The sequence below is a fragment of the Peromyscus eremicus genome, chromosome 9 (genome assembly GCF_949786415.1).
Source record: "Peromyscus eremicus chromosome 9, PerEre_H2_v1, whole genome shotgun sequence".
NCBI lineage: Eukaryota > Metazoa > Chordata > Mammalia > Rodentia > Cricetidae > Peromyscus > Peromyscus eremicus.
In genome coordinates, this window is record NC_081425.1 from 44,593,904 (window position 1) to 44,619,355 (window position 25,452).

The window sequence follows — 25,452 nt, forward strand, 5'->3', positions numbered from 1 at the left end:
ATTCTGTAGGCTGTCGCTTTGCCTTGTTGACTTTATCCTTTGCTCTACAAAAGCTTCTCAGTTTCAAGAGGTCCCATTGATTGATTGTTTCTCTCAGTGTCTGAGCTACTAGTGTTATATTTAGGAAGTGATCTCCTATGCCAATGCGTTCAAGACTTTCTTGAACTTTCTCTTCTAGCAGGTTCAGAGTAGCTGGATTTATGTTGAGGTCTTTGATCCACTTGGACTTAAGTTTTGTGCACGGTGATAGATATGGATCTATTTGCAGCCTTCTACACATTGATATCCAGTTATGTGGGCACCATTTGTTGAAGATGCTTTCTTTTTTCCATTGTACAGTTTTGGCTTCTTTGTCAAAAATTATATGTTCACAGGTGTGCAGATTAATGTCAGGGTCTTCAATTCGATTCCATTGGTCCACATGTCAGTTTTTATGCCAGTACCAAGCTGTTTTTTTTTTTTAATTTTTTTATTTTTATTTTGCAATACAATTCAGTTCTACATATTCAGAGCTTGAAGTCAGGGATCATGATGCCTCCAGAGGTCGTGTTATTGTACAGGATTCTTTTAGCTATCCTGGGTTTTTTGTTTTTCCATATGAAGTTGAGTATTATTCTTTCCAGGTCTGTGAAGAATTTTGTTGTTATTTTGATGGGGATTGCATTGAATCTGTAGATTGCTTTTGGTAAGATTGCCATTTTTACTATGTTAATCCTGCCTATCCATGAGCATGGGAGATCTTCCTGACATCATCAATTTCTTTTTTCAGGGACTTAAAGTTCTTGCCATATAGGTCCTTCACTTGCTTGGTTAGTGTTACCCCAAGGTATTTTATATCATTTGTGGCTATTAAAAGGGTGATGTATCTCTAATTTCCTTCTCAGCCTGTCTGTCAACTGTATATAGGAGGGCTACTGATTTTTTTGAGTTGATCTTGTATCCTGCTACGTTGCTGAAGGTGTTTATAAGCTGTATCAGTTCCTTGGTGGAATCTTTGGGGTCACTCAAGTATACTATCATGTCATCTGCAAATAGGGAAAGCTTGACTTCTTCCTTTCCAATTTGTATCCCCTTAATCTCCTTATGTTGTCTTATTGCTCTGGCTAGAACTTCAAGTACTATATTGAATAAGTATGGGGAGAGTGGACAGCCTTGCTTCGTTCCTGATTTTAGTGGAATCGCTTTGAGTTTCTCTCCATTTAATTTGATGTTGGCTGTTGGCTTGCTGTAAATTGCCTTTATTATGTTTAGGTATTTTCTCTGTATTCCTGATCGCCCCAAGACCTTTATCATGAAGGGGTGTTGGATTTTGTCAAGTGCCTTTTCTGCATCTAGTGAGATTGATCTTTAATCTTTTTGAAAGGATCAGTGGATCTCCTTTTATGCCTAAATCCCAACCCAGTGCCAAAGTTTCCATTTATAAAGTGCTTAGATGATGGCTGGATTAACAAATACATTGTTCCAGGACATTTACTGCATACTATCTATGACAGCGAAAACAGAGTCCCACAGCAGAGATGATAAAATAAACTGGAGTACATCGGAAGGATGAAATATTAGGTCATCACAAAAAATCATATCAAGAAAACATATTTAATAACAGGGGAAATGCCTGTGATTCATGTAGGAAAACCAGGCTGTAAAAAACTGTCTACATGATGTGCTGTAAATCCTGTTAAGATGAATATACACGTATTGGTGCCAACGGAGCAAATAGACAAAGTGGAAACACACACTTGTGAATGCTAATATTGCAGATGGTTATCTTTTCCCTTAGAGTTTCTGGCATTTCCAAGTGTTCTCCAAGAACGCTTTATGGTAGAAGCCTTTATGTTTTGCTTATATGTTTGTGTACAGACTATAAAAGTTATCAATCTTCCTATAAAAGTTACTACTCTTCAAACCGTTGTCGCATTTGCTTTTACAACAGGTGGGATGACCTGCGGCCCTTCTGTCCTCAGAGAGACCTGTGCCCTGCTCTTGGCTTTACACAAGCAGGTATCGACAGCCACAGCTGACCACGTCACACAGTGTGAAATTTATTCCCTTGCCTGCTTTCTCAAACCTGGCCATGGGGAGGAGACACTTTTAGTTCTCCTTACTCAGTCTGCCGACGTCACCGAACATGTCCAGATCTGGCTGTGTATTCCACATCCAGTGTGGGGCCCAGATTGGCATAGTGAGACTGTACACCTCTCCCTCACTGGTCTCACGGTTAGTGGAAACTAAGGGCTACGGAAACCACTATTGACACCTAACAGTCTAAGTAATAAAAGTAAACCTCTGTAGAGACCCAAGGCTCCTGAGTAACATACAGAGCAGAAAAGCAGCAGCCCTCGCTGGCCCAGCAGGAGCCTCTCACTATCAAGCCCCAGCTCCAGGCTCCAGCTGTGGACAGCCACTGCCAATTGGCAGTGAGGTGCTTGGGCAGGAAACTATTTTACATAGACCAGGAGGGTTGTGGAGAAGTTGGTGCTGCCTGCCCTTGAGATCAGCACCCTGTCCAATCCTTCCTAGGAGGTCTGCATTGTGCTGGCTTCGAGGGGTGGTGTACCAACAGAGTCCCTTCTATCATCGGTCTCAAGGACGCTGGGATGAGACATGTTTTGGTAGGATTATGGGTTTCCTAGCAAATAGCAAGCCCTACAGTAAACTGACTGCAGAAAATGTGGGGCAGTGGGAAGAGGGTTTCTGGATGGATAGGAAGGGAAGGGATATCATCAGAAGGACAGTGGAAGGCGAAGCCAGGCCTGAGTGTGAGTGTATGACCTGTGAACCGCGTCAGATACACACACAGCACAGGTAGAGGTGGTGTCTGACAAATCCACCCACTATCTCCATTTCAAGGCATCTACATGGGTGACCTGGACACCCACAGACCGGGGTCCATCTCTCTCTGAAGAGGAGGCACAGCGGTTACTTCCGCTCCAGTTGTATTTCTCTAGGGTTTTAAAGATGTGTATCATTTATCACATAGTGCCATGTCCTCCTGCCTCCAGAGTTACCTGGGTCCCACCATTGCCACGGGGCTACTGATCTGAAGACAGAAGCCTGACAGAGTATAATGAGACAAGGAAGTTTTGAAGGGCCAGAATACACACTCCCCCCACCTCTCTCTTTCTCTCTTTCTCTCTCTCACTCTCTGTATGTGTCTTTATTACATACTCCAGAGCCTAGCACAGCACACACAGTACATGAAACTTGAGCTCTACAGATACCTGACATATAATGACTGTGTCAGTATTGGCCAGGAAAGCATAACAGCCCTAAGAGGTGGGTAAGATATTAATTTCATTTCAGAGGCAAGAAAAACACGCTCAGGGTACCAGTGGGTGGTACTTGGGTGATCAGTGGCAGAGCCAGCCAGGGCTGAAACAGCTTAGCGCCTAGATCTGGTGCTTGCTCCTAGACTCTGCTTCCTCCTTTTGAGACTTCCGTGGTTTGCTGAGTAAGAGTGGACGGCAGGGTGTATGGGAACACAAACTGGAGGGCTCTACAGGCCGAGGGCAGCACGGGATGGCCAGAAAGCAGCTTCGAGAAGAACGGAGAAGAGCCACAGCGTTCTGCTTGGGCCAGACCTCACTGGGTTTGACAGAGCATGTAGGATGGGATGGGCAGTAGGTGAAAAGTCTTTCTTCTCTCTGTTCTTTTCCCAGAGTAAGATCAAGGTCCCCAGGGGCTAGGCCACTATGAAAAGGGTGGGATCCAACCTGGGTTTTTCTTTCCCTTGAGATTATGATCCATTTCCCCAAGGGAGATGTTTATTTTAATTGCTTGGGGCACAGTACATACATGCTTATCTGGTTTTACCCCACATCAAGACACTCTGAAACTAGGCAATGGACTGGTACTCACAGGACCTCACTCATACACACCATTAAAACACGCGGTTACTGACGGCTTTCAGCCGCTGTGGGCTAACCCTGAAGAATGTTCTTTGAGCTCTGTCTCTTCCACACCCTCCTAATGTCTTTGCTCTGACAGGTTTAAAGACAGCTCTGAGGATTTACTTTCTTAAGGAGACAGTGTGACAAACAGCGCAGTCCTTTTTCTTTTGTGTTTTGTTTTATTGTTGGGTGGGAATGGTGTTGTGCTTGACAGCAGTAACCTTCAACATCACCCATTAAACCTCTACACAGATTGCCAATGATTTCTTTAACCTCCGCATGGGCGGGAGCTGAACTGTGTAAATAGAGGGATATGGGTGGCAGCTCTCCTGTAACAGAACTGAGGATGTGTGCATGGGAAGCACACAGAGCAAGCTGTCCTGTGCCTCTCAAGCTTCTGCTGCCACTGCGTGCCACAACTCCCAACTGCCCCTGCATTTCTCCCACTCATGTGCCAAACACAGACGTACACGTTAGGATAGTGGGCACACTGGTGTGAAGGGGTCATCAAGAAAACACCAGATGAGAGCAGATACCTTTCTCAATTTAAGATTTTGATATGTTACACATAATTGCCATGGACCAGGCCAGGAACACAGCAGGCCTCCCTAGATCTGGGAGAGCTAGAAGATGGAAATTAAAGGGAAATTTGTAGCTTTGATTGGCAGGAGAGAAAACGGGGTCTGGAATAAATGAGATACTTCAAGACAATGGAATTAAGACCAGCATTTAAAGCTGGATACATATGAGAGACTGGATACATATGAAGTCCATCTGCCTTCAACATATCCAGATCCAGATCCAAAGATACTACAGAAAACTAGCAAGTGTGGGCTAGAACTATGTAAGTTCTCTCAGACAGCAAGGCCTTTGAAACCGACCTGTGTGGGTTTGAAGCGGTTTTAAATTATCCTGGGCACATACTAACAGATCTGCTGATATGGGTATAGGTGCGTGTTTTTAAGGGTATATCCACTTTAAACCTCAAGAATGCCAGGCCAGGTGCTGGCCAGACTCTGTTGGTGCTCAATAAATCACAAAAGCAGTGAATAAGCCACAAGCTTATCACAAGTTGGGTGGTGACACTAAGGCCAAAGTCAACAAGAAGACTGGAGCAGTCTCTGAGTGGATTCCTTCAGATGGCTCAAGGCCACCATAGGAGTGCAGCTGTCACACTGACTTCCTCAAACACAACCAGGGCCACAGTCTAAAGCTCCTGCCATGAGTCCTAACATGGCTACCAAAGAAGGGAGCAAATGGGAGATGAAGACATGCTTAAGGGCATGTTAACCAGTGTGATTAGTGAAATATAGGAAGTTGAGCCGGGCAGTGGTGGTGCACGCCTTTAATCCCAGCACTCAGGAGGCAGAGGCAGGTGGATCGCTGTGAGTTCGAGGCCAGCCTGGTCTACAGAGCGAGATCCAGAAAAGGCACCAAAACTACACAGAGAAATCCTGTCTCAGAAAAAAAAAAAAAAAAAAAACAAAAAAAACCAAAAAAAACCATATACATACATATATATGAAGTTGAAAGCCTAACAGGTATGTTTCATGTCGACATTAGACAGGCCACTGAGTCATGTCTTTGAAAAATAGTCAATGGCAAGAAAATACTTAGGATTAATGAGAAATCAAAAGTTGTAAAATGTAAGACAATACAATACAATTTATCTATCTATTTATGGGGCCTTCCCTGTGGTCATGTTTGTGATGGAGAACACGAACTAGTATTCAATATGGCTATCTCTAAATTAGGAGGCATTAAGTTATTTTTCTTTGCTTCTGTATTTTTTTTTTTGATGTGAAAATTTCAGGAATTTTTTTAAAAAGATACATTGTTTTTATTTTATTTTGTTTTATTATGCTTTTCAATATATTTATAATATACTTTATTATATGTACAAGTATTTGACTGCATGTATCTATACCTTGGACATCCCTGGTGCCTGTGGAAGCCAGAATAGGGCATCAGACCCCCTGAAACTGGAGATACAGATAGCTGTGAGCTGCCATATGGGTGCTGGAAACCGAACCCAGGTCCTCTGCAAGAGCAGCAAGTGCTCTTAACTGCTGAATTCTCTCTCTAGCCAGATATACTGTCTTTTTAAACAGCGGTTGTGACCTCTCACAAGAATACCCATCTAAGCCTGTGCCAGTTCACCGCAGAACTATTGTTAATGAATGACAATGTGGAAGACTCTGACCCTAGACAGAAATTGCTACAGTGAAAAAAAAACTATATATCTTAACAAACTGTCTCTAGTTCACGGCCTTCAACATTATAATCTGCACTGAGATCCACTCTGCCAAAGCCCTGCCTTCTCCATCACACACCATCAAAGCAGGTGAGAAGAAGGGACTCACATCTGCTGAGTATGTGTGCCAGGCCAAGTATTCACGTATTCAATTCCCCTAACATATGTACAAATGAGGAAGGTGACCTTCACCAGGGTCAAACAGCCTGCCCCAGTCATACGGCTCTTGGTGATCATATTGGAATTAAATTCTCTTGTGCTGGTTTGAAAGCCTGGTCTCTTCCGAGTGCTCGGGGTTAACAGGCAGGTAAATTGGAGACTTCTTTCAGACAGCAGAGTGATCACTAAAAGGCATTCAGCTCCACTCTCTAATGCATGGCCCAAACAACCAATGGGCTTCCCTGCTTTGTATACAGCTGGAGCGGGCAGATGTTCAGGGGAACCACACACAGGGGCAAAATTACAGACAGGAAAACGCAAGGGGAAGCGAGTGGCCCACCAGCTGGCAAAACCCTGGTAGACGTGGAAAAGGCCGGGCCTGCCAGGCAGGGAGGTGCTAGAGCAGTAACTGGCATGGACTATCTGGATTCCTAGATTCTTCACTCACTCTGAGTAGGAGTTGTGGCTCCTCTCTCCCACTTAGTTGGAACTCCATGCTTAATGGCCACTTCTGAGCTGAATGCAAAGTCTACCTCATGAGCCCTACATAAGTATCTGCAGTGTCTAAAAACCTGCCTCCAAAAGAAACACATGACCCTAAACCTGCCCTGTTTACAACATTTATAATAATAAGTGGCATTTCTCAAGAGAGGGCCGTGGGGCTTGAGAGATACTTCAAGCTAGCCAGTAGCTGAATTTATGACTTCTTCTTCAGACAGAACCTTACAATTTCAGGGTGTTACCACATCCACAGTCTTGTTTGTTTCTCAGGGGAATCCTAAAGGAAGGGAAATATCTTCCCCATTTTTACAGACCAGGAAACGGAGGCACACTGTACTTTGTCTAGTTTGTTGAACTGGACAGCAATTTCCTTGGAAGGCACAGCAGAACAGGCTGTAAGTGTAATAGATACGAAAGTTTGGGTTGAGACTGTGGAATCTTGGAATTCTGAAGAGGAGTATCGGGGTTAAGAACGAGGGTGATGAACTTCGGAATGGAAAGCCAAATGCTACATATATCCTGATCCTGATAGTGAGGACAGGGCTGTGTGGCAACTTTGCTCTCCAGCTCTCCATCCTACCCGTTCATCAAAGCCAGCCAACTCTCATAGATCCAGACAGCTGCTTTTATTACCCAGCCTGAAAAAACCCCCAAAACCCACACAACAGCTACGTGTTAAGGCTTTCCATGAACCTCAACTCGGTACAATGTTTTGACAAGAGGTGTGTGTGTCAGTCTGTGTATGTATATATGTGTGTATGTATGTGTGTGTGTATTTGTGTGTGGTGTATGCAATGTGGATGTATGTGGAAGTCAGAGAAAGTATCTCCCTCCATCTAGCTTTACATTTTTCTCCTGAGATACCCTGTCACTGGACCTGAAGACTGACATTTTGGTTAGGCTGCCCAGCCAGCTGCCCCCTCTTGCCAAGTTTTCTTGTCTTCGTTCTCCAATGTTGGGGTCATGGGCACACGTGGCCATGCCTAGTTTTTGTTTTCATTAGGGTGTCAGCGATTCAAATGACTTGCTTGTGCAGGGAGCACTCTTACCCCCAGAGCCATCTCTCCTGGCCCATGGTGGGTTTTTAAGCAAAGCTTGGCTACACTTTTCACCAGTGAAGGCAACGAGGATTACGAAGGTCATAATGTCAAGCCGAGAGGTCGTAAGTAGCAGAGGCCTGGGTTTTGAACTGTGTCTCACCCCAGCTGTCTCATTCTTCTGAACATACTACAGCCCGTGTTCCTTCATTCCTTGGCCCGAGTGTAAGTTCCCTGAGAATAGACAGCGTGCCTGAACTTCCTCCGGAATCCCTCCCCACTCCTGCTAGAACTCAGTAGACTACCACCAACACAGTGAGCCCCCCATTAAGCACCCCACGTTTAAAAGCTGCTGGGTAGGAATAGTAAGTAATTACATTGAGGGAGATTTGGGCACTATGATTATTAGGCTTTGTGCTGCATATAATTAAAACAAGAGTGAACATGAAATATATAATTTCTTCTAGCTCTAGCTTAATCAAGCATTCATTACCATGTCTGATTTGGTGTTCTGAGGAAAGGACTGCTTAGTGGGCATTTCCTGTGAGGAAGCTAATCAAACACAAGACAGAGAGCAGAAAGAGTTTGGAAAGGACAAGTACAAAGCCACCAATCACACAGAGGGACAGTTCTCAGCAAGGTGTGTTACTCCACCTGAGAGCACGGGATTCCTAAGGTACAACTTTGTGGAGTTTGATATTTAAGAAGAGTAAGAGAAGATGACATGGCACTAACCAGGATCTGGTGCCATTGTTCCTTCTGTAAGGAAAGCAGATGCACTGTGCTACTACGGGCTGGAGCAGAAACCAAAGGTGCGTGCACTCTTAATGGGCATGCTGGGGCATAAAGAGGTGTTTGGAGACCTCTTCAGCATGTCAATCATTTGTCATCCTCACTGACAAGCAAATGTCATAGACACAAAATCCACATACAACTTAGCATGCTGGGTCCTGTCCATTTGCTCTCCCAACACATGTTGCTTTGGAAAAGTAAAGATCTCAAGCAAACTCACTGTAATTAGAATTTCTGATGGATGTTTAAGCTGAAACTTTTGGTAAACAAAGGTAGTAATAATGGTGAGTGTCTATCACATCTTATTATCAAAGCTTATATTAAAAATCTGTTGAAGGACCTCAAGCTCCTGAGAGGCAGGGCTTCTGATTCCTTTATGTTATAAATAAAGTGCCGTGCCCCAGGGATTCAACCGACATCCAGCAAGAAGTACAAACACCAGGTTGTGGTACCTACATTTGCATCCTCGTGGCTGTGGCCATTCGTCTCCACCAGGTCCTTGGTGCCTTTTAACTGCAACATTTAAAGAAAAACAACAGAGAAGAATAAGCAAGCATATCCACTAAGCATACATCATCCTGTTAACTCTGATTCATCTGAGGTTGCATTTTATAAAACTTCCGAGGACAAACAGATGGAACAGATAATTACAATGAATCTTATTGAAACCAGTTCGCAACCAATATTTTATAAAGCTTGATGGCTGGCAAAAAAAAATAAAAAGGGATCCTGGTCATTATTTCTTCAGCAAGATTAGAAAGCAGTTCTATAGAAATAAGATATTTAAAATTGGTTCTTCGGAATACTAAATGGTTTCATTTCCTGGTGGGATTGCCATTAATTTAAACCCTGCAGTATTTGCAAGTTGCCATCAGCTAATGGATGTTATGCTAATGATCACTGGGGAATGACAGGCTTCCAGCCACAGAACACGCTGCAGTACTGCTGTACACGTCTTGAGGGCAGGGCTAAATAAATGATTGACAGAGCCTAACAGGGGAAGACATTTGAGTCTTTGAAGTGACGAACAACGAGGAAGACATCTCTCTGGTCACGGAAGCTTTAGAAATAAAATTCGTTTGCAAGTGAGATTTTTAGCAGCGCCCCCACCCTGCTCAAGAGTAACAAGCTATTGGAGATTTTAGGAGACCTTTAGCGTTGGCATTCATCCTATCCTGACTCAGAGCAGACTTGTGGTAACAGAAGGCAAAGGTCAGGGAAGAGCTGGCCTGGCCTCTGGCCACCTTTCTTCCCAGCTTGTGATGCTCAGGCAGCAAGGCCAGTGCCTTTCTGTCTGCCCAATAGAAAACACTCATGGTGGGAAAGAATTTACTAAAATTTGGAAGAAAGTAAAATCATATATACCCCCATGCTTGATTCGGAACATTGGTTCTTTATGGCCATTTGTATATATTAAAATGAAAGAATCGCTGGGTTTTCGGGGATGTCTTCAACTTTTGTAAGAAGGCCATGTCACCAGAGAGGTTTTTCTAAAGGCACAGTGACAGAAGGATTTGAGTGAGGCAGCTGATTGCGATCTAAGGCTCACCATCACATTAGTGTTAACCAAATTAACCGCAACAGAAACTTGTCACCTCTTTCTTAGGGCTACATCATCAATGGTTGTATGCTTAACAATACAAGGGCATGGGGAAATGTAGGATATATGGAAATAGGATAAGGCACAAAGTGATAGAAACATCATCTATCCGAGCATACAAGGAGACTGTAAATAATAGCCTTCCTTTGCTTAAAATTTCTTATTATGGAATTCCTCTTCTTCCTCTTCAGTCCCCTCTCTGCTCATCTCCCTGTGTTTGGTATCTCTGTGTGTGTGTGTGTGTGTGTGTGTGTGTGTGTGTGTGTGTGTGTGCGTGTAATTAGCTCAGGGAGTTTTATTCTTCCTCAGCTTGGAAGGAAAGGACTATTTGCACAAGGCCAGTGTGACCTCACATGTTCACCAGCACACATGACAGAGGCTGTCCTCCCCTCCTCCCCGTTAAATGCATTCCAGTCTCCCCGTACACATTATGCCCGTAGCTGTCCTCTCTTTGTGACAATCCACTTGCTCTCTTCCCACTTCCTGTCTACTCTGGGAATTCCTGCAGGCCCTCTCCTTGCAGTGGAGGCTCCTGGCCTTACTGCTTTGCCCTGAAAGCTACTCCCTACCGCATGGTGCTCCTTTCCCTGAGCTAGATGTGGACATCTTGGGAGATAGGGGTTAGGGAATATCTCTAAGTATCTTGGGAGATAGGGGTTAGGGAATATCTCTAAGTATCTTGGGAGACAGGGGTTAGGGAATATCTCTAAGTATCTTGGGAGACAGGGGTTAGGGAATATCTCTAAGTATCTTGGGAGATCGGTGTTAGAGAATATCTCTAAGTGTATGATGGATGCTCTCTTCACTGCCAAGGGGAAAAAAGTGTGGAACTGGTGGGGCTAGGAAGCTGCAAGTCACAGGACAGAGCTGGCCAGCACAGAGGGTGACCCTGTCCTCCTTGCCAGAGCAAAGCCTCTGAGGATCTATTCTCAAGATCGGGACTTGTCAGGATTCCCAGCAGGGGGCAATTGCTTTTAATAGCAAAATCCCAGAGAAGACATATGTTTCCATGTGTGTGTAGGTGTTTGCAAAGGCCATTATCTATGATGGCGTCAAAAAGGAACTTCTCACTTGTACTTACTCTATACAAATCCAAAGCAAGCTGCATGTGGGAGGGACTGGATTGGGGGAGGGTGATACCCCCCAGAGATAGAAGAAACAAGTCTACTGCGGCCTGCTGCCTTCTGCATGGCTGCTGGGGACAGCAGGGGAGGGGTCTGCAGACTAACTGCTCAGTAATAACATAGCTCTGGCTGCTGTGTCTCACTGGCCTCCTGGGCTCAGGCTCTTGGTGCCTTTGCATGAAAAGAAGCCATTCATTCCACATTACTGCGGCAGATGGAAAAGGCTCCGCCTTTTTTTCTCAGTCATACTTTATAGGTCTTTAGCAGTTTGTTCTGAGTTCTTTTCACAGTCTCTCCCTTTTTTTAAGCAATGGAGAGTAGAGCGTGATGCTCACCCATGCCTATGCATGTGCTTTGCTTTTTAAAACACACCCCAACAAGCCTCCCTTGATACATTCTGCACAACTCATCTCTTTTGATAAGTGGGTTTAGACCTTCAATCAGAGTGCAGGATTTGAGTCATCTAGAAAAATGAGAAATACATACACGACAACTATTCCAGATACGCTATCTAAAACACAAAAACAAGCCCCCCCCCCCAACCAAAAAAACCACCACGGAGACCAGCACAATCACAAAGCTGTCTGTGAGGTCCAGATCAAATATGGACTTGGCTTTAATAAATGTCACAGTGAGGGTGACAGTGCCATTTCACATCCTAGGAAGAGGCCACTGTGGACTTCATTAGCCAGAGTTTTCAGAGCCACCTAACGTACCCTACCTAACCCTTGCGGGTTCAGCCTCTGTGTCTTACTGAACCTGCACTGGCAACAGTTTTATTTATAAAGCCTTTTCCTTCAAATCCATGAATGTTTATGAACTATCTAAAATCACCTTCCCCTCACACAACGCTTCTACTTTCAGTGAAAACTAACTAAATATATTTTTTAAATTCCAAGTCAATTGTGAAGTGACTGAGTCACAGCTGGCTAAACCCCCCACCCCTCTCTTTTTCTTTTCTTTCCTTTTTTTTCTTTTTGGTTTTTTGAGACAGGGTTTCTCTGTCCTGGAACTCATACTGTACACCAAGCTGGCCTTAAACTCAGAGATCTGCCTGCTTCCTAGTCCCGGGATTAGAGGCATGTGCCACCACCACTAGGCCAAAACGTCTCTTTTGAAGGTATTTATATGGTATAAAAAAGTTCCTGTAAGTATATTTGAGTAGAAATTTCAAAACATCTGTATTTTGGTTAAAGAGGGTTGGGCTTGCTGTCTGTGTTTCATTTATTTATTTATTTATTTATTTATTTATTTATTTATTTATTTATTTACTTACTTACTTACTTACTTACTTACTTACTTATTTATTTAGGTTTTTCAAGACAGGATTTCTCTGTGTAGCTTTGCGCCTTTCCTGGAACTCACTCTGTAGTCCAGGCTGGCCTCGAACTCACAGAGATCCACCACCTCCCGAGTGCTGGGATTAAAGGCGTGCGCCACCACCGCCTGGCACTGTCTGTGTTTCTTGACATGCCTTACTAGCATTCATTACATGTTGCCTAAAAACCAAGGCCAGAAACTGGAAAGTACTTCCGGGGCACGCCGACTTCTTTAGCTGAGACAATGGGACTTGGATTTCACCCTGCTGACCCATCTCACCCTACCATAAGACAATGCCTCCACGTGCACTGATCAACGTCAGGCTCCACTTCCGTATCTGAGCCAGAACGAGGCGATCAGTTTCCCAGATTGCAAATGAAAATTCTGTGGCTCACTAGGATCAGATAAGTGGCCCGACACACAGGAAAGATACATTTTTAAAGTCTCTCTGCATCAGCCTCTTTTATTCACGTGTCTGTAGGAGCATCATGGATTATGCTAAACTCATTTTCCTCGCTCTTAGACTGAAGAGAAACAGGCGGCTTACTCTGACACATGGCTTCGCTGTCAGTAGTTTCAAATGTTATCAAAAATCATTTGTCTTCTGGAAGAAACAGTAACATAACTTGGGTGGGCTTGGATTCTCAGAGTAGATACGAGGGGAGGGGTGAGGACGGAGTGGTGGAGAATGCCTTTATAGATCCCACGTGTCAGAATTGCTAGGAGCTGTGGCCGAGAGTGCAGGATCAGTCTCCTGCAGGTTTCCTTGAGCCCCGCTTGTGTGTGTGACAGCGCGTGTCTGCAGGGTCGGGACTGATCTGGAGACCAGAGCAGGGTTTTGCTCACTTACCTGCTCCTGGAGGACTTTCAGCAATGCCTGTGTGTGAGACTGCTCCTCCTTCGCCTGCTCCAATTCTGATTTCTTGTTGTTCAGCTCCTCCTGGATGGCCAGCAGTTGCTGTGAAATCAACCGATAGTTAGTGTAAGGGAGGAGGGGGACCAAAGGCCAGGTGACTATAAGATGGCCAATCTAGCCTCCAAACAACAGGAGTTTTGCCTGTTTGTTTTTAAGCACAAAAGCTTCATCCGGACACCAGGTAACTTTTTGTGGTAGGTTCCCCTACTTAGGTAAGGAGCAATGCAGTTTTGGACACACATGTAGGCTGTCTATGATACTGATATTTAATATTTGTGAAGACACCATTATATTCCTCTGACCAATGAGTATTTGTAAAAATTCTAGAATCGTGTTTATAAAACAAACTGGCATATGGAATATAAGGGGCTGGAGAGAGGGACTGAGAAGCTAAGACCTAGGTTTGGTTTCCAGAACCCACAGGCCAGTAGGTAACAGAAACTTCAGTTCCAGGGAATCTAAGACTCTTTTCTGGCTTCCATGAATATCCGCACACAACACATACATATAAAATAAACCTCCCTTTTTAAAAGAAGCTGAGAATGACAACACAGACTAACCTCTCAGTTTTGCCTGATTTCCATATTGAAGCAAAGCTAGCTTTATGGCAATGCCATCCAGCTATTTCCCCAGGTGGCAGGGACCACAAAAGACCTTTCTACTTCCTCTGTTATGATGGAGATGTTTTATTGGGTCAGCAGGACTGAAGCCCAATTGCAATCCATATATCAGCTGAGAAAACTGCTGATATAAGCTGTCAAAACACTAAGCTACGGCCTCCACCACTGCGTTCAAGCAGGGCCACTGCAGGAGTTTGGTAAGCCTTGAGCTTTCCTCGTCCCTATCAATTGTAACTCATCTCCAGGCTTACCTTGTCTGCCCGAAGCCCAGGACCGCCCTGCACTGACTCTCTGAGGTTAATGTGCATACAGGCTAGAGAATGCATTCAAGTGCTGCAGGCCCGGGAAACAGCGATGTGTACTCAAAGCCTCTTGACAACAAAGGACCAGTTTGAAAACACAGAAGAGCCTATTTTCCTGCTGTGGTACATTACTAACGCCTCTCTACGGATGTGAAGGAGTAGTGTGTTCCTGCTGGGAAGGGGCTGACTCCAGGCATTAGGCCACAGAACGGTTGGCCAGTTGCTAACCAGAGTCCAAGGGAACTCTCAGACTGGATTTCTCATGCTTATGGACACCACTCAGAAAGACTTCACTGAATCTTCAATACCAAGTGCTTTAGTGGAGCTGGGCATGGGAAGTACTCACAAAACCTACACCAAAACAAACCGAAACAAAAACAACGCCCCCTCTCCTCATTCCTTCTCCTGGTTTTGTTAGTACAACTGCCTATTTTGGAACTGTGTATAGATTTAAAAATCTCCCTTGGTTTCTCTTTGTAAACAGTCATTTCTCTCACAGCTTAGTCCCCCCCCCCCCATTCTGCTCTTGTGGCTCCCTTTGACAACTCATAAGCTTGAATTGTGTATCAGCGGCCCAGAGCACAGAAACGTGGGAGCCTCTGAGGTCCTGTGGGACAGACAGAAGCACCTAGAAGACAGTAGAAATAGTGGGTTGTCCCCTGTTCATTCTCATCGGTCACTGACCAGAGGACAGCCTGAGGTTGCCTGGTGTTCGGACTCAAGTGATGATGATGAGTTTGTTATTTAAAAAAAAAAAAAATTACAAATCTAGCCACGAGAGACTTCCCACATGTGAATAGAAATCTCCAGGGACTATAAACCTAGGTACAGCGGTTTGTGTTTAGATTTCCCGCACTCCTACAGTGACAGGGGAGGTGAAGAGAGGCAAGCCCCAAGAAAGCTGAGAGCCACCTAGCCTGGTGCACACACTGGTAAAACCAGAGACTTCCATCTCAAGGTGCAAGGCAAAGGTTGACGCCAAAGGTTGTCCTCAAACGTTCACATGTGCTGTGTGGCATATACACGCCCACGCTCATACATAAACAAGCAATGAATGAACATCAGTTAATTCGGCCATATCCACAGGGGAGGATCTGGACACTGTCTCCACAGGAGCTAGTCTGTGACCTAACAAGTCTTGCTTGTTAACTTTCTGTTGTATCTGTAATGGGCACACACTGTTCTAGTAATTCAGGGAAAAAAAAAATCAAATGGACTTAAGATTGGAGAAAAGACTTGGAAGTAACTCTTAGCTGTTACTATCAACACTGAATACCTGAGAAGCCTGGTAGAACCTTCCATCTCATCTGCATGTTCACACACACACACAAGCACACACATGCATGCACACACACATGCACACACACAGACCTAGTAGAACCTTCCATCTCATCTGCATGTTCACACACACACACACACACACACATACACACACATACACACAGACATATACACACTTAGTAGAACCTTCCATCTCATCTGTACACACACACACACAAACACACATATGCATGCATACACACACACACACACATACACACACATACACACAGACATATACACACTTAGTAGAACCTTCCATCTCATCTGTACACACACACACACAAACACACATATGCATGCATACACACACACACACACACACACACACACACACACACACACCCCTTCCCCCTAACCTTACTTCCCATGAAAGCTTCCATATAATCTCATTCTTTCATGGAATTGTACTTTTAAACAAAATCCTTGCTTTCATCTCCACTCCCTTTTCCTCCTATGTGTAAACCATCACTTTAATGCTTATAATGTCTGAACTTTTATTCTGAAACATGTACATTGATGTTGTTTTGTATGTCTTTTTCTGGAACACTGCCATGTTTCTTACTGTTCACTATGTTTTCCATGTGACTTTTAGGATCCACCCATGTTAACATTTTGTACTGTATCTATGGGGTACATGGATCCACTTTATCTCATCTGCACTTCCAGTGACAAATCAGCCCCCTCCAGTTCTCCCAGTCTGTACAAGACCACAGTGGAACACGCCAGCACAGACACTGATCTAGCCACACAACTTCTAGGTCAAGGGCATGCCTGAAAGGTAATATGTGGAAGCTGACCCACAGGGTTACTGTGGGGAAACACTTACCTCCCCACACACGGGAGAAAAACTTTAGTCATTGTCAATAATAGGGTCTAAAGATTCTTCATTGTAGTGAGCGAATACAATCCTGAGTGGACGTGCAACGTTTGACATGGGTACAGCCCAATGCCTCGGAACCATGGGAATTGTAAAGCCTTCCCCAGTTGAGGCTCAGCAGGATCCATGGGGTGTGTGGATTGTGTGGATGCTGATTGTGTGTGCAGAGAATACCCACTCGAGCTTTCTCCCCTGGATGTTTACAGCCTGAAGACTCCCCTACAGAGTCCCTCCATGGTCAGCTGTATATAATAATCCTGCCTCCTTGTTCAGCTACATGTGGTAACCCCGCCCACTCTTCAACTGTACGTAATAAAGACACTGAGCCTTCTGGGGGTCTGCAGCTTCTCTGTCCGAGAGCCTAACCCACGTGATCCCAGCTTTTCTGTGTGTCCCCGTGTTTATCTTTGCTTTATTCACTCCCTGTTCTAGTCAGGTCAATCCCTGAAGCCATTCAGGACATAGCCCTTCATTTTCAAAAATGCCCATTATCTATTCCCCTGTGACTACAGGCAGTTCATCAGATGTTTGCAAGTTCTGAGTTTTATTTACATTTCTTAAAAGGACAGTCAAGGACAAGTGGGTCTTCATTCCTTCTATACACTAATAATACCCAAGTAGTATTAAAAATACAGCTTTCTAGGACCCACAGAAGCCCAATTAACTCCAAATGACTAGAGGTGGGAACCAGGCATCGGTTACTTTCCTAAGCCTCCATAGATAACGCTAATGAGTAACCAGGTTAAGAATCACTGGTACCTTCAATTCTCACTTAGTCCTCGCTGGCCCCAATGTGGTTCCAGTCCCCAGAACTCCAGTCAGTTGTGATGTTGCTAGCTCTTACACCAGCTTCTTTTCTTCTCCTCACATGCTCTCTGCAGTGACCCTATTCGAGCCCCTAGCTTTAGCTTGCATACTATGTATACTGGCATTGCAAATTGCAAAGCTTGTCTGTTAGGTTCTTACTTTCTCTCAGTATGCACAAGCCCCTTAGCTAGGTACAGGGTTTCAAACTGTGCCTGTTAACACATATCCTGCCTGTCTGTCAACCACCCCTCTCCTCCCCCACAGGTACCCTCCTTCCAACCCAGCCTGTTCTGTTACTTACCCTAGCCTTGCTCTCACTGACCCACCAGCTCTTCCCTGGATGCTGCCTGTCCCTCTGATATCCATTCTGCACTCTGGCTTAAGGATACTGTAAATCCCTTGGCCCCTGAAGCCCTGTCCAGGGCAATTAACACAATGAAATACAATTGCCTTGTGTCTTGGTTAGAGTTTCTCTTGCTGCGATGAAAACACCATGACCAAAAAGCAACTTGGGGAGGAAAGGGTTAATTTGGCTTACACTTCCACATCACTGCTCATCACTGAAGGTGGCCAGGACAGAAACCCAAGCAGGGTAGGAACCTGGAGGCAGCAGCTGATGCAGAGGCCATGGAGGGTTGCTGCTTACTGGCTTGCTCCTCATGGCTTGCTCAGCCTGCTTTCTTATAGAACCCAGGACCACCAGCCCAGAAATGGCCCCACCCACCAATCACTAATTAAGAAAATGCCTTATAGCTGGATCTTACGAAAGCATTTTGCTCAACTGAGTTTCCCTCACTTCACACAGCTGCAGCTTGTGTCCAGCTGACATAAGACTCCAGCATACCTTGGGTTCTTTGTGGAGACATCTTTCAATCACCCAAACACCATGAGCTGATCTACCGTCTCTGTTTCCAAAGCACTTGCTGCTGTGTCACAGTTTACACACATGTCCTCAACTAGATGGCTTGCATCAACGCTAAAGTCGACAATTTAGCTCATTCAGTAGTTCGTAAATGAGCGAATGAATGGAAGGATGAATGAATGCTTGCTCCGATTTTCCTACTTCTATGCATTTAAACTATGACTCTGCAAAGAGAAGCAACAAAAACTATCCAAGGCTCCCTCACTGGATAATTTATTGTTCTAGGCATACAGATCTAAAAAAAAAAAAAAACCTCAGAGGAAAATTATGGCTCCATCTGACACATTTGATTCATTACTCTGGCAGTTCTAGCTATCCTTAATCCGAAGGATATTTCCTAAAAGGTTAAATAATTCCAATCACTGGATTTATAATTATGTTATTTATTCCCCATGTCCCACTCTCTCCCTCAAAGAAACTTCCATTGCAGGAAGAAAGAAAGCCAACACCCTTAGAGTGGTTTGTGCATTCTGGAAAATTAGTGCTTTCTTTGGTTTACAAAGCAGAAACCTGAGAATCTAATATTTATGCATTCAAAAGCAGTGGTGATTCAAACTGCTATCCTTCATTTGACTAGGCGCCCTATAAAAAGTGAGATAGTTTACAACTAGACAATTTAAGTCGGCTTTTCTGGTCCTTTTCATTGAAATTTATGAGACTGTATAATATTCTTTCTAGTTTGAATTTTTAAGTACCAACGTGCCTCAATTACAGACGTTCACAGGCAGCTAGAACTTAATCAGAAGTGTCTCCGGGTTAGACTGGCTGACTGCAGCATAATTTTAATTTAACATTTGAGAGTATGGCATTAAACAGATGCACTATTACATTCTTGGGTGGTTACAACTGAGTGTGTTCCAATTAGACAATTATCCATATGCCAATCAAGTGGAAACACTCTAGCGGACGAGAAGCAGGTAAATAAATGCTGCACCTGACGTGGCTTGATATTTCTAGGCCATGTATTTAATAAGATCATTTGTAATGCTCTTTGGGGATGGAGGCTTTGGTGTGTGATGGGTCTTCCTTTCTAGCAAATTCAAAGAGCATTACAAATGTTATTTGGAGCCCTGGAATAAGTGAGGTCACATTTCCATTTCTTTACAGAGGGGAGAATCAGTGGCACAGGGCTGTCATACACCTGAGGTCCCACTGTCTGGGAGAGACCTACCACCTGCACCATTTTCTTACCTCAAACTGCTATTTCTACCTCGGCGACCATGGTGCACCATCAATTTTAAATGGAAATCAGAACAGGCCAAACTTACAATCCTCCTAGCAACATCCTGAACTTAGGCATTCATTATTCCCTCTTAGGAGCGAGCCTGAGGAAGACGTTATTGTGAACACTTCTATGAGCAGTATGGTGGGCTGAGCCTTCCTTTAAAAACTGCAAGCCTTCCTTATATTTTGGTTTCCTAAATCTTGTAATTTTGCTACCAAAATAATGTTAGCAGATGGTGTAAGGTTGGGCTCCAGGGAAGTGAGGGGTGACAGGTATGTGGTTTGTATGAAGGAGACCAACAGCACTGCACTGGAAATGGTCACTTGCAGGGCTGACAACTCAGGATTCTTTGGCAGCCTACAGAGCTCCTGGGGGAGAGAGGTGGTGGACATCACAAAATGGAGAAGACCTTGAAATACAATGCTGATTTTGTGCCTTCCATGATGGCAGGAGTGACCATCCTTTCTAAATTTAGGTTTATTTAAATTGGCGACCTCATGATACCAGCTGGAGCTCCTGTGATAGTGACTGACCCACTGACTCATTCTCTCTGTCTCCCTCCATCTTGTCTTTGCTCCAGGCTATCACCAAGGCTTAGCTCTACATTCAGTCCTAAAACATTCTGTTAATATCTATTCCTTCAACCAACCCTGGGCTAGATAACATGGAGAATACAGAAAACAACAGCAACAAAAACCTTAGGGACTGTCTTCAAAATGATGGGTCACAAGGATGTTAATATAAACACAGTAACTAACTTGGGGCAACGATACACTCTAATAATGACTATGGCCAGTGTACTTTACAGAAGAACCCTTAAGCTTTTGGGTGATCAGATTCCAGGTCAGTAGAACAGGCTCAGGGTCTCTCTTCTGAATTATTTGTTCCACTAGAAGCGTGCCACTCAATCTTTGAATCCATGGATTGTCATGAATTGAAATTCGACATGTTCAGTCATTTTGATTCAGCTTTAACAAAATTATTCTACCTTCACAAATCTGCTATAAATCAGAAGCTCCAGTCAGTGGGGCACACTTTGAAGGCCAGTAGAATATCACCTAAGGAAGCGAGGCCAGGAATTTCCTGAAGGAATTTTCACCCAAGGCCATGGTGCGTGTGACTGGATGGTCCACTGGAGCAGCACTTTGAATGGCTGGGCTCCATGGCAATGCCCGTGAGCCAACCTCGCTGTGTCTATATGCCTTGTCTCCAACCCGATTTCCTCAATTACTTCAGCCTGCAACACAGCTGTGCATGGCGTCAGCTCTGTCAGCTCGTTGACCTGCTTTAGCTCTGTGATGCGAGCACGCACTCCTTAACTCTGTCCTTCTGGAGTGATATTTCACCCGGACACACCTTCGGGAGCCCTCCAGATACTACTTCTTCACTCTGCTTTGGTTCTCAGCAACACTGACCCTGCTGAGGAACGTCAACCTCAGGCCCTGCTGAGGAGGTTATAGTCATTTGAGCCTGTTGTACTCTGTGCCTGAAAATCCTGAGCCAGTCTCCAACTGGAAGGGAAAGCTGAGACGGAGAAATCGAGCGCATATGCTCACAACCTGAGAGCAAGGCTATAACCTAAACACAAGCATGTGCAGTGGTGTTTCTGACAAAGGAGGGAAACGTGGCTCAAGGGACAGATCGGCATTTACCACCCAGTACCTGCAGAACAGGGAGAGATGGAACTAGCTGGAATGTTCTCATTGCGAGAGGTGATAATACAATCCAAGATCTATTCTAGTTGGAAATGTCATCTGCTCCCACCTGGGGAGGAAAATGCACTTCAATTTATATCAGGTTGAGGGGAACCAAGCTGGTGGCCCTTGTATCAATCCTGGCACCTCCCTTTCTCTGCCTCTGGCAGGGTGACCCCTGGGGGAGGGACATCTCCTGGAGAGTCCTCCTCATTCAGATGACTGATAACAGGAATGCTGGATCTTAGAAATGAAATTGTGTTCAGAGCTAATATCCTATTACACCAGGCTATACATATTTAATTCCTTGGGTCTTTCCTCATAAATCAATTCCTCGAGGCCCTTAATCTCGTCAATATCTTTCCTGATATTGAATTTTAAATGCCATTCTCATTGCTAGACAGAAAGGCAATTTTTTGTTGATGGGATCAGGCTTCCTTTAAAGCCCAGGGTTGCCTGAAGCATGGTCCCAACCTCTGACCCTCCTGTTAAGACCGGAGTGCCAGAGCTGTCCCGCCCTAGGTGCATGCTTGCTGGGGATCAGCCCCTGAGGGATCAAGAGCCTGAACCTGGGGGCAAGTCTACTGGTACCCTAGCTGCTTTGGACAGCTAGGAGATTAGGAGAAAGCAGAAACAGGTTTGGGTTTGCCTAGGGGTGGTTCTAAAACACAAAATAACTTGTTTTCCCCCAGTACAGTCTGCTGGCAGGGATTCTGTTCCCCAAGTCTGATAAAGGGCATGAACTGAAAGATGTTTGTGAACATCTGAGGGAGAGATTTTCCAAGATGTTTGGGCCAGGAGAAGAGGAGGGAAGAGCCCCCAGAAAATGGCACCCCTGAGCTGAAGCAGTCTAAATTCTCTGGGGTTGGCCTGTAATAAAATAAGATTTCCCCTGCTACACAGAGCTGTGTCTGTGTGTTTATGTGTGGGGTAGGTCCAAGAATCCTTTAATAAAGCAAAATTTCCTAAGGGTGGCATAATTTCTGTAAGACTGCTAGAACCACACAAAATGGGAAAACAGAGGAAGCCACTGAGATGCAAGACCTGAGGGTTAGGCATGCAAGAAGGCAGAGGGGCCCTGCCTCCAAGCTGTTAGACTGAGGTGCAGGAGTTAGGTGTAGTGATACGGAATTTTAAAACAATAACTAAACTAATCAAAGTCTGTCATAGTATACAAGCAAACCCATTCAAATCAGCAATAGACTATTCCTTCACAAAATCTATTGATCTAAATGCTAAAGGATTATTCCCAGTACTGCTGGAATTTAATGAGACGTGTTCAGTCTTCAGACTAGTATATTCCACTGTTCCACAAAGATATTTACACTGTACCATGTGCCCATCTATCACCCTCTCCCCGGTTTACCTTCACACACAGGCTCACATCTGCACACAAAGAAGGGCTCTTCTACACATTATTATTATTTTTAAAGATTCATTTACCAATTTCTATGTGTGTGCCTGCTTGCGTTTCTGTGTACAACATGTGTTCTGGAGCCTGCAGAAGCTAGAAGAGGGCATCAGATGCCTTGGAACTGGAGTGATAGGTGGTTATGAGCCACCGAGGGGGGTGCTGGGAACTGAACCCAGGTCCTTTGCAACATTAGGAAGTACTCTCTGCAGCGTCGTTTCTCCAGCCCCAACACACATTTGTTTTGACTCAGAATCATTTGTGCTTGCTTGGCACTGCATACATTTTGCATTTCAACAATAGATTCAAGATAAACATTGACAGTACAGTTACTACAAAGCCTGAGCCACATCTAACCACCCAACAGGGCAACTTCGAGAGTCTCTGCTTAAAATTTAAAAGTGAAGCCGGGCGGTGGTGGCGCACGCCTTTAATCCCAGCACTTGGGAGGCAGAGGCAGGCGGATCTCTGTGAGTTCGAGGCCAGCCTGGGCTACCAAGTGAGTTCCAGGAAAGGCACAAAGCTACACAGAGAAACCCTGTCTCCAAAAACCAAAAAAAAAAAAAAAAAAAAAAAACCAAAAAAACCCCCCCAAAAAAAATTTAAAAGTGAGACAGAGAACCATGAGGTCCTGCCTGTTTTGTTTTGTTTTTGTTTTTTTTTAAGAGAAATGCACATTTTAGTTCCTATGTGAAACACTTGTATCAAATGTTACTATTTTGAAAATTGCAGTGTGTTCTTTTCAGACTGTTTCCTTTAAAGCTAGGACACAAGTCAGTGTGTCACATCCACGACATACTTATAGTTGCAGCATTTTGCATTTGTTTGGTTTTATTGCGATCTGCTTTTATTTAGGCGATAATGATTTACAAACGTTTATTTACTGCCAAAGAGGATCAAAGTTCAAACTGGTGGGTTCAAAAATTATAGAGTTAGTTGCTGTATTTTCCTGCTCATTGCACTGTATCATATTTTTATAGATACAAATACAGCTGAAGTTCACCATAAGACAATCTCAAGTCTGCACGTATTTCTTGACCACTATTATTACCAATTTTTATGATTATCACAGAAAACAATGCCATTTAGAGAGGCAAAGGCTTGCAAAGGGTCTATTCCTGGTGTGCACAGCCACTACCTACCTGGGTTTAAGAAAGGTAAACCATGACCTTGGATTATTGGCTGGAAGTTGGTAGGAAATGTTTTATCTGATGTGGTTTTAAAGACAATTTCATTTACTTGACTATGCCCTGGGAGGGAACTCTGGTATAGACAATAATTTTTGGTATTCATGTAACCTCCTGGGGTTATTAGTCATGATATCCTCTGTTCCTATGAGGAAATATAGCTCAGGGTTGGCAAACGGGCAAATAAGCCACACACCAGCATCTCAGAGGAGTGTGCTGTAGAAGCCCGAGCAGGCCACTCTGCATCTCTGCTCTCCCTGTTTTGCTCACATTCTACCGTCAGAACTGCTTCGTGAGGTCGGAGGCAGCACAGCAAAGCCACGGAACAATTTCTTCCACACTGAGCGAGGGAAAAGAGACGTGAAAGTGATTGGGAAGGCTTTAAATCCCACTTTCTCGTTTTCAGATGCTTTTTCTTCCTAGTGTAATTTGCAAGGTCATCTCAGTTTCCTGTTTTGCGTGTTCTTCAGAAGTTAAGTAAACAATATTTACCAGCGGGATATTATGAGACTGAGGTGCATCCACTAAGTGATGTGAGGCTTCTGGAATGGCCGAAGGCACCGAGTTAAACACAGCGCCGTCATTATCCTCTTTGTAAAACTGGCAGTGTAACACCCAGGCAGGTCAAGTGGCTTTTAACGAACATGAGTGGGCGGTACTGGGGACTGCAGGTTGGTACTCAGAAGAAAGGTCTGTTGTCTGCCCCCCCCCACCCCCACTCCAGTCACGTAGTAGTCTCCCTTCTGTTGATTTTCAAAATACAGCCAGCCAACCCGACGTGAATTAATACCATTCATGCAGTTCACAAGAGAAGGCGTCAAACGCCCCGTTGAAGCAGGGACAGATAGCGCTGTTCTCTCCACTGCCTGCACGGGCAATCCCCGGGCAAATGCTAATCCAATTTGCTGAGATGTATTTATTCTTACCACCTTTTCCCTGCAGTTATATGAGTTGGCTGTCACCCTAACCTCTGGACACATGTACTGAGATTTAAGATATTAGTCTGCTTTCCAGCCAGGTTGGCCCATTTACCTCCGTCAAATGAGGACATGATTGAACAGATGGGTCTTTGCAATGCGCTGCAAAGGCCGAGAGAGACATGTTCTTTCTTTGTAGCATTTCTAACTCAGTCATGGTGAGAGAGGCCAGCTAGAATACCCTACACCGGTGACTTGAGGATAAACTCCTGTGGCCTCCATTGGAAGGGTGTTTTTTAAGAAATCTTGGGTCTTATCTACCTTGGGCACTTGAGAGCCAACCCAGAGTTCATTGTGGCATCATTAGCAATGGCTATTACCACCAACACTTGTGTCTTTGGTTCAATGTTAAGATTTTTAACCAGGCACATGTGTGGGAGAGAATTTAACTTGCTCCCCACCCCAACTCCAGTTCTGGAGACTGAACCTATAACCCTGCACATGCTATACAAGCCTTCCAACATTGAGTTGTGTTTCTAGCCTTTAATTAACTTTGTGTTTTGAGACAAGATTTTGT

At 44.4% G+C, this 25,452-nt stretch overlaps 1 protein-coding gene across 1 annotated transcript in view; it reads right to left on the reverse strand.

The window, feature by feature from the left end:
* The window catches only part of Enox1 (ecto-NOX disulfide-thiol exchanger 1), a 562,855-nt gene that overhangs the window by 46,381 nt on the left and 491,022 nt on the right, over positions 1–25,452 (reverse strand). Inside the window, exons 14-15 of the mRNA XM_059273297.1 lie at positions 13,525–13,632; positions 9,087–9,143 (exon numbers count right to left, since the gene is read on the reverse strand). Coding sequence (XP_059129280.1) covers positions 9,087–9,143; positions 13,525–13,632 — 165 coding nt within the window. The remainder of the gene's footprint in view (positions 1–9,086; positions 9,144–13,524; positions 13,633–25,452) is intronic.